At 53.8% G+C, this 8591-nt stretch overlaps 2 protein-coding genes across 2 annotated transcripts; one reads left to right on the top strand and one right to left on the bottom strand.

Moving 5' to 3' along the window:
- Positions 1-379: 379 nt before the first annotated feature.
- Positions 380-3505, bottom strand: LOC113147048. The gene is made up of 6 exons (XM_026336215.1): positions 3417-3505; positions 2750-3059; positions 2570-2632; positions 1879-1987; positions 748-850; positions 380-623 (listed from the first exon to the last, which is right to left on the bottom strand). Exons 1-6 carry the CDS (start codon positions 3503-3505, stop codon positions 380-382), a joined length of 918 nt encoding a protein of 305 aa, XP_026192000.1.
- Positions 3506-4833: 1328 nt separating this feature from the next.
- On the top strand, positions 4834-8323 carry LOC113147049. The gene is made up of 8 exons (XM_026336216.1): positions 4834-5143; positions 5500-6062; positions 6383-6441; positions 6674-6790; positions 7040-7151; positions 7832-7979; positions 8103-8155; positions 8225-8323. The coding sequence occupies exons 1-8, from the start codon at positions 4834-4836 to the stop codon at positions 8321-8323; spliced, it is 1461 nt and encodes a 486-aa protein (XP_026192001.1).
- Positions 8324-8591: the final 268 nt, after the last annotated feature.

An 8591-nucleotide genomic window follows, 5' to 3' on the forward strand; every position in this document is an offset into this window, starting at 1 on the left:
AAGTACCTTGTTTCTTTAGCAGATACGAGCACTGTTACCACTCTGAAGAGATGCATCAGCATCTCATTTAACAATCGCTGCTGGTGCCGAGTCTGTTGCGGCTGTTTTTGCTGTTGTTGCTCTTCTCTACACAGGAGTTTCTGCTGATAGTACATTTGCTGCCTCTGAAGGTCCTGAAGCAACAGTTGAGGCAAAAGCTGCTGCTGCTGCAGCAAATTGGCTGAAGTGGTGTCAGTAGCAGTAGCAGCAATAAGGCGCCATAACTCGAGGCGAGTCTCAAGCAAAGTATCTCGGGAACAGAGCAGCCTGCGGTCCCCCCAAAATAGCATTGGACCACCAACTCATCTTTTAAGCTATAAGAATCGCTCCGAGGAGTTTTCTAGATGCACCAGTGTCTAGATTCTCCCCTCACATGCAGAGAGACGTGCTCGCTTCGGGCATTAATAGTCTGGATAGCTGTGATACCCCACCGAAGTAGCATCTGCAAAAGGCCGTCCTGCAGCAGCTGGTGCATTTGTAGCACTGCTGCGCAATTAGCGAGAAGCCCACACAGCTCCGGCAGTGCCTCAGCAGTAGCCGCCGAAGAGCCAGCAGCAGCAACTACGCGACTAGCCCAGTTAGGTCTGCACCACACGTCTGACCCCCCCAACAACACCCTTATAAAGCCTAAGCGCCAGCGGCTCAGGCCGTTCTCTTCGTACTCCTTAATCGGCATTTGAAGGTGCCGGACAATAAACTCCAGCTCACCTGTTGCAAGCAACCCCTAAGGTAAACGCAGAGACACAGGAGCCATGTGCCGTTGCTCTGTAGAGGACTCTCGCAGCAGTACAGCTCCACTGCCTGGCTGCACCTATTAGGGGGCCCCGCGGGGGCCCCCTTGGCACTGCAGCCTCCTCAGTGGCGCTATCCAACAGCTGCAATACCTGGTGGTGCTGCTGTAGCAACAGCGCAGCACCAGCAGGGTGTAGGCACACATTTGCAAGGCCTGCTCCAGATACCCTGCAGCAGCACCACCAGCAAGGAGAGCCACCGTGGTAGCAAAAGCGTCCCTGCCTGTGCTCCGTGAGTGCGGCTCTATGCCTCATGCAAGGAGAGGCTGTAGGCTTCACAAGGGAACCCACAGCATATCGAGGGGAAGAATTTACGTCTGGCCGCGAGAGAGAAAGTCTTTCGCCATGACAGCCAAGAGGGAGGGACAAAAAGAAAGGGCCAGTCGGCCTTCACAGTCTTCAGTCAAGAGGGCGCAGATGAAGGACACCGACTGCAGCACACACAACAACACGGCCGTTATAAATTGCGCTGCCCTCGCTGACACACTTGCAGAAGGTGCCTCAATCTCCTCTGCCTACCCTTGCTGCTGAGAATCAACGCCAGCAGTAGAGGGCGTACTACGCCGCCAGAGCATGCATGGCAGAGTGCGTGCTCAATCATGAGTCGTCCTTCTAGCTCTTTGGATGGCAGCTTCGCTCCATCTAAAAATAAGTGCCCCTTTATTGTTTGTAAGGCTTGCCTGGGAAGCTGCTGGGTTTTCGGAGAGCTGGGAGAGGCGTTGAACGAGCCCCGATTCCAGGAACTGTCTCCGCGCCTCTTTGTCGTGGCACAAGATTGTAATAAGTTGCAGAAGCGACTTGCTGTTGCTGCTGTCTACTAGCAAGGTACAAAGTAATTGGCATGCATCTGTGAGAAAGAGGAAGACAGCGGAACATAGGTGGCTGCCGTGAACGTTTAGGGGGGTGTTGCTAGCGTGGCTCGCAGTCTCATTGTCTGTCCTGCTACAACCAGGGTTGCTGCGGCTACAAAAGTGCTGCATAGAGCCTCCTTAACGCGTGCCCTCTCACTGGCTGCTATAAGGCGGTCTTTATTGATTCTGTACCGTGCTAGTTGCTGCAAGACCTCTACCGCTGTGTCTTGCAGCCGCCGCAGGGGCGGCTGGAGCAGCTGCAACAGCACAGCTGCCAGTCCCTGGTGCGAAAGACGCCCCTCCACACTGCAGCGGCAAGCGGAAGTACACAGCGGGTGCAGTTTGCCTGGCTTTCTAGGTATCAGCACAAGAGCATTCAATGCTGCGCGCACCAGTATCAGGAACACTTTTCGTCGCAAGGGAACAAGGAGAGTGAAAACAGGTTCGTCTTGGCCCTGGTTGCCGCACCAGCAGCACAACTGGCAGTCGCAGCAAAGCGCTTACTGTTTGTCTTCACAGAGATTGTGGAGTGTATGTATGACCACCAGCAACAAGTGCTGCAGACCTCCATCCTGGGTCCCTCGCACTGACCTCTGAAGCAGAACAGACGAGGCAGTAGCAGCACAAAAGCAAGTTGCGCCGGAAGCACCAGGAAAAGCGATAGTTGCAGAAATCGTCAGAGCAGAGGGGTAGTACAACACGATGGTGTAATCGATGACAGTGACCAACTGTAGAGACATGTCCTCGTGATTGTTGCTGCTGCTTTGCGGATGGCAATGCGTGTGAGCCGTTTCGCAGTTCCGCTTGCTCCTCCTCGTGCAGCTCCTCTTGAGGTTCTCTTGTATCCGGTTGGGATTCACCATCTTGCTGCTGCTCTACTTGTTTCTGTTTTGCAGCAGCAGCCGTAGCTGCGCCTACTTCTTTAAGGAATTGTACAAGGGCGTCTCCTACCTAAATTATTGGCGCCGACATCCAGAAGAGCAGCGGTTTCGTTGTCATTTATATGTTACACAGCAACAGCTGCAGCTACTTCAACACCAAGAAGCGCTCAAAGCAGTACTAGTTTACCCTGCAGCTATTGAGCACAGCCCTTCCTTGCCGGCTTTCAGAAAACAGGAAGAGCGGCAGAGACACTAGAAGACAAAGGTAGATGTTAGTGGTGGTGCATCTCTTTTTGAGGCTACTCCTGACTCTTCTTCTGGTGCTATTGCTGCTGGCGGTCAGCTGTTGCTGTTGCTCCTGCAATATCCGCAACAGGGAACGGATTAGTGCAGGATTGCCCTGCAGCAGCTCATGTTGCGGCTCCTCCAGGCAAAGGCGCAACACACCGTAGGCTCCCACGATTTGAACCCCCTGCAGGAGCAAGCAGCACTGGGAACTGGCGCAGCAACAGCGAGTTACACCTCAAGGGCACTTGAACCTGTGTCACACAACTTTCTGGCCCCAACGCTTATCGGGAGCAGTTGGTTTCAGGGGTTCGATTGGAAATTCAATACGTAGCAAGCAGCACGTGTTGCTAGCTGCAGAATCTAGTGAGGGCTTCCTCACTGGCCGCTCCTCGTACAGGTTCGACTGATAACCCTCGAGGTCCTCTAGACTCGCCGCAGGCAGACGTGAGGCACGAAAGGGCACCCGACGTCCGCTGCACTAGTAAGGCATGCAACAAACAGCAGATTCGAATCCTCTCTAGGGGCTTGAGTGCTGTCTATATCGAGTGCACCAAAAGCAAGCCTGCTATTCCCATCCTATGGGGTCTCCTTCCATAATTTTTTCTTGACTCGTGCTTTCGAAGGTCCCCAGGGAGTGCTTTTTCCGTCCCCCCATTACTCCCTAGTCGGTCTGAAATCGTGCCGAGCCTTGCCTGCGTGTTTGCCGCAACATTTTTGTACACCTAAGTTGTTGCCGTAGGGGCTGCTCTACGGGATGGTCTTGGATCTGCACGTCTTGTATTGCATCGGTGCATCCCTGCCCCCTTAAAAGCACAGCTGCGGAGTTGCAAATGTGTGCATAGATATACTAATTTGTGTATATAAGGCAAAAGGAGGGCGTATATTTGACAAAGATTCGCCTGCCGTTCGCACCTCTCTGTCGCTGCCTACTGATTTTCGCGGAGTTGCTTGGTAACTCAACCTTTTCCTAGTTTCTCATCGTTCGGCTACCCGCCCCTAGCCCTGCCACCTTATTTTTTACCACTATCTCGCTGTCTGTAGTGCGAGGAAAAGGACGCAACAGTCGAGTCTACGGCAATCACCGCCGTGTTTGCGGCAGCGTGTGGATGACGCTGCCGTCGCTACAGAGGACGGCAGCGCACCTCCTAGAAGCAACTCCAAGTTGCAGTCAACCAATGCGATTCATTGGAGAGATCGCAGTCGGGGTGCAATGCATGAGAAACATTGATGTGCGATGAGCGTTGAATGCAAACCTCAAACCGAGAACGCTGAAGCGGGGGAGAAAGCCTGATGTTCCGGAAGGCAAAACAGTCAGAGCACAGAGAACATAAGGAAGGCGTGTCTAATACGTGGCATGCAGTTTAGTTGCACTTGCGTTGCAGCAGAGGCAGCGGCCGAAGCCGCTGCAGCCGCAAAGACAGCGCATGATGTGACCTCCCTGGGCACATGCGCCCAGACGGTGTATGCCCGCTTATTCTTTTCCCCCGGTTCCGATCTTATCTTTTGATCTCTTTGTTTTACTCTAAAAGAATAATTCCATCCGAGTAACTTCGGCAACTCCTTGTTGAAGCACTTGTTCCCCTGCTGCTGACAACAGCCCCAAGCACGCGTTGCTGCTGTTGCTTCTCTTGACGGCGACGCCAGCCGTAGAGTGTACTTCCTGGCTGCAACAGACGCAACATGGGAGCAGCAGCGGCGAAAACAAGAAAGGGCTTTTGCCGGCTGTTCACCGTTGTTGCCACAGGAGCAGCTGCAAGAGCGCTATCGACAATTGCAGCACATCCCTGAAATCTTTCCAATACGAGGGAAAGCGAGAGGCAGCAGCTGCTGCCTGAGCACCTGCAGCCTTTCAGTGGATAGCGTACTGGTAGCAGCTCGAGCAGCCTTTGGTGTAGACACAGCACACAGCTGCTGCAACTGGCCTAATAGAAGAGCAGAGACTTCTGGCGTTTGGAGGGTACAGCTGCACTCTGCAACACCCCCATGGCCCTTCCTATCGAAGAGGCTGCTCCTGACGGCAGCAGCGGCAGCAGCAGAGACTGTAGTAGCAGCAATAAAAGCAGCCACAGTAGCAGCAATGGTAGCAATAAAAGTGCCAGCAGCAACAACAGCAGCAGTAGCGACTGTAGCAGCAGCGACAACAACAGCAATGGTAGGACTAGCACCTGTGGCAGCGACAGTAAGACATGGAGCTTAGATGACAAGATTCTCGCTTTGGGGGCTGAAGCCTATTTGTTGGAGGCTGCGTATGCACCACAGAGATCTTCGAACTTTGTCAGCAACATAAAGGCAAGTCCGTTGTCTCTTCTGTTGTAGTTGCTTCTGCAGCCTCGCTCTTTTTGCTGTGCCTCATCGAAGCCTTGCTCGTGCCGCCACGCATGTTTCTGCAGCAATCGCTTGCCATCCGTTCGTCGAACCGAGCAGTCATTACAGCGGAAGAAACAGGGGTTTCTGGAGGGTCGGGTGCTTGGCTTCCAGTTGGAAATCTTGCCTTTTCTTCAAATGATCGCGGGCTAAAAAGGCGCAGACGAGAGCTTCCAACTAGTAGTAGTGGGGGTGCCACTACTGCTACTGCTACTACTACTGCTGCTGCTGCTGCTGCTGCTGCTGCCGTTCCATGGCAGCAGCAGAAGACGCCACCCCGTTCAGCCCCTCCTCGATGCTTCTATACTGCTTTGCATCTCGAGCTGCAAGCTTTGTTGGAGCTGTTGCATCCCTCAGCGGTGGAGCAGCACCAACGACTTAGAGCAGCCGCACGGCTGCAGCTAGCTGCTGCAGCTGCCTTGCCAGGCAGCAGCTGCTGCGTATTTGGATCCCAGGCAACGCAGTTAGCACTGCCAGGGGCAGATCTTGACGCAGCATTGTGTGTGCCGCCTTCCTATTTCTCTGTTGCTGAAGACACCAGCCGCAAGGCTACGACTAGGACTACTCCTACGAGCAACAGCAGCAGCAGCACCGTCAATGCCAGTAGTAGTAGCAACAGCAGCAGCAGCACCGTCAATGCCAGTAGTAGTAGCAACAGCAGCAGCAGCACCGTCAATGCCAGTAGTAGTAGCAACAGCAGCAGCAACCAAAATGCCAGTAGCAGCAGCAGCAGCGAGTCCATATCAAGGGCACATGTAGTGACGTGCTTAGAGCTGCTTGCACTCTCTATACAACGCTTCGGCTTGGCTCAGTCTCTAGAAGTCGTTAGTGGAGCTCGAGTGCCTATTGTTCGCTATGTGGATGCGGCAGTCGGCGTTGCTGTAGATATTTCCTTGCTGCAGCATTCCTCAGTCAGCACCACTAAGCACATACGCAAAATGGTGAGTCCTTTGGGGGCATGCCTTTAGAGTCACGTAGCAGCTGATGTGGGTGCAAAGGATGCAGAATTTAGCAGCCAGATCTTCTCGGTGGCTTCGTATTTAGGAAGATAGGCGTTTGTTTCCTGCCGCCCCTCCTTCTTGTTGCATGACGTCATTCAAACACTGTGCTTCGTATCCTGATGATAGAGAATCATGACGCTGCTCTCGTTTCTGCCTTCGGTTTGCAGCTCCGTCGTTTTCCGGTTTTGAGGCCTTTAATTCTGTGTGTGAAGCTTCTTTTAAAAGTCGTGAGCTCCCGAAGAGGTGCTGTTGGCAGCCCCCTCTTTGCTGCTAAAGCTGATGGGATTTGCTGCTTATGAATCGTATCGAGTTTCTTGTCATATTGATGAGGCTGCCGCTTCTGGCGCACTAAAACACGGCGTCTCTGCGTATATGTCTTTGCAGCGAAACTTGGGAGACACGTATCGCGGTGGCATCGGCTCGTACCTCTTGTTTTGCATGAGTTTGCTGTACATACACCTCACACCAGGCCTCTTCTGTCGGCAGTCGCAGCCACGCGTGCTGCTGAGTCACCTCCTCATGGAGTTCATGCATTTTTTCGGGATCCAGTGGGATGTCGAGGCGTGGGGGGGCTGGCAAGTCACCTGCTGGTGCTGCATGCGCTGCTCGTGGTGCTGGCAGCACTGTTCTCTCCCCTGCTGCTGCTGCCTGCTGTCATTGCTGCCTCGGCATTGGACTATACTGCCACTTTCACTTGGGTGCATCTGCTATCTCTCTCTGTCTGTCTTGTAGTCTATTTCTCTCTGATTGTTTGACCACCAAACAGCACCAGCTAGCTGCACAAATGTGCGTGTAGGTGGGTGTGCGCGATGAGCTGACCTCAGTGTTCGTGGCGGTTGCCACATATTTCTGAAGGAAACGCAAGCCGAAGCTGCAAGGAAGGGCCTTGTTGTGGATGCTCCCCATCCGCAGCGTTTCTGCATGGAGAGCCCCTTAGTATGGCGGATATCCCTGCAGCGATGAGTGCCACTTCATCAACTCCGGACGAATGCTACAGCGACACTGATCCAACCAGCTAGAAAGTTAGGATTCCTCTACCTCTAGTTACTACTTATGCTGTTGCTGCTATTTCTGTGGGCGCTGCTGCTGCTTTCTCAGGACCCCACTTTAGACGTTGGACGGAATGCTTATAATTTTAATCACATCCGCTCAGTTTTCGCGCATGTTTACTTTGTGAGAACTTCCCTCCCCCCTGCTGACTCGCCGACACCCAGATCCTGAATCTCTCGCTCTGCATATCTTCGTCTCTCCTGTTGCTTTTAGATGTAATACAGAGAGGTTGCAGAAGGAGAGACTGTCAGTGATGCGGCATTTGCCTGCACCAATAGAGCCCTGCTTCGCTTTTTACGCTGCTGGTACTTGCCACACCGCTGGAGAAGCCACGTTTACTGCTGCTGTAGCTTTCGTGATTTTTCATGCGGATGCCACTGCTGCTGCAGACGCTGATGGATCGGCAGGCTCGCTGGATCGCCGGCGAGAGGGGAGAGGTGTGTGTGTGCCAAACCTTGAGCCGTAGCAACGGCCATAGGCCATTCACTTAAATCTCAGAGTAGCAAACAGGAGATGGCATTGTTACAATCACTATTTCTCTAGATCTGTCTCTTAACCTGCTGCAGGAGAGCCTCCTGAGCGCGATTTACCCAATCTGCCACCCACTCTTCGCCCTTCGGGAGGCCGATCCGCTGAGCTCAGCTGCAGCGGAGGCGTTGCGGAAGGCAGGCGTTGTCGCAGCTGAGGGCAGCAAGGCGAGCACGGCCAGTCCTCGTGGCTGCAGAAGGAGCTCGAGGCGATCCCGCAACAGGGCAGGAGCAGCGAGACGAGGCAGCAGCAGCAGTAGCAGTAGCTGCTGCAGCAGTGACAGCGAAGCTGAAGAGGTGACTCCAGGAGCACCTCCGGCAGGGCCATTAGCGGCCCCCAGTTACTCATGGATGTACATGGCAGTGCCGCGGAGTCTGCTGCAGCAAACTTTGAACGAGCTTCTCGCGGTATCACAAACGTGGGATCCTCAGGAGAAGCCACAGCAGCAATCCCAACTGCAGCAGCAGCGGCAAAAGCAGGTTGAGTCTTACGCTGAATTTTGGCTGCGGATGACCGACCCTGAGGAGTAGTCGCGACATACTAGCGACAGTACTGCCAGAAGATCTTGTCATTGGGGGAGCCCTACATAGATTTTTGTTCCACCCACCGCGCTGGCAGACCTCAAGGAGAGTGCTGCAGGAGGGGGTGTTGCTGCTGCTAGGTAACGCAGCCACAGCGGCAGTTATTAGAGTGGCAGGAGTGGCAAACGTCGAGTTCTCGCGTCGGGTTGGTTGGCTGAGGAAGGAACACGTGGGCAGTTGTCTGTGTTTGAGGAAACACGAGAGTGCTAGTGCTACT

This window comes from Cyclospora cayetanensis, unplaced genomic scaffold, assembly GCF_002999335.1.
Source record: "Cyclospora cayetanensis isolate NF1_C8 unplaced genomic scaffold, CcayRef3 CcayRef3_contig_98, whole genome shotgun sequence".
NCBI lineage: Eukaryota > Apicomplexa > Conoidasida > Eucoccidiorida > Eimeriidae > Cyclospora > Cyclospora cayetanensis.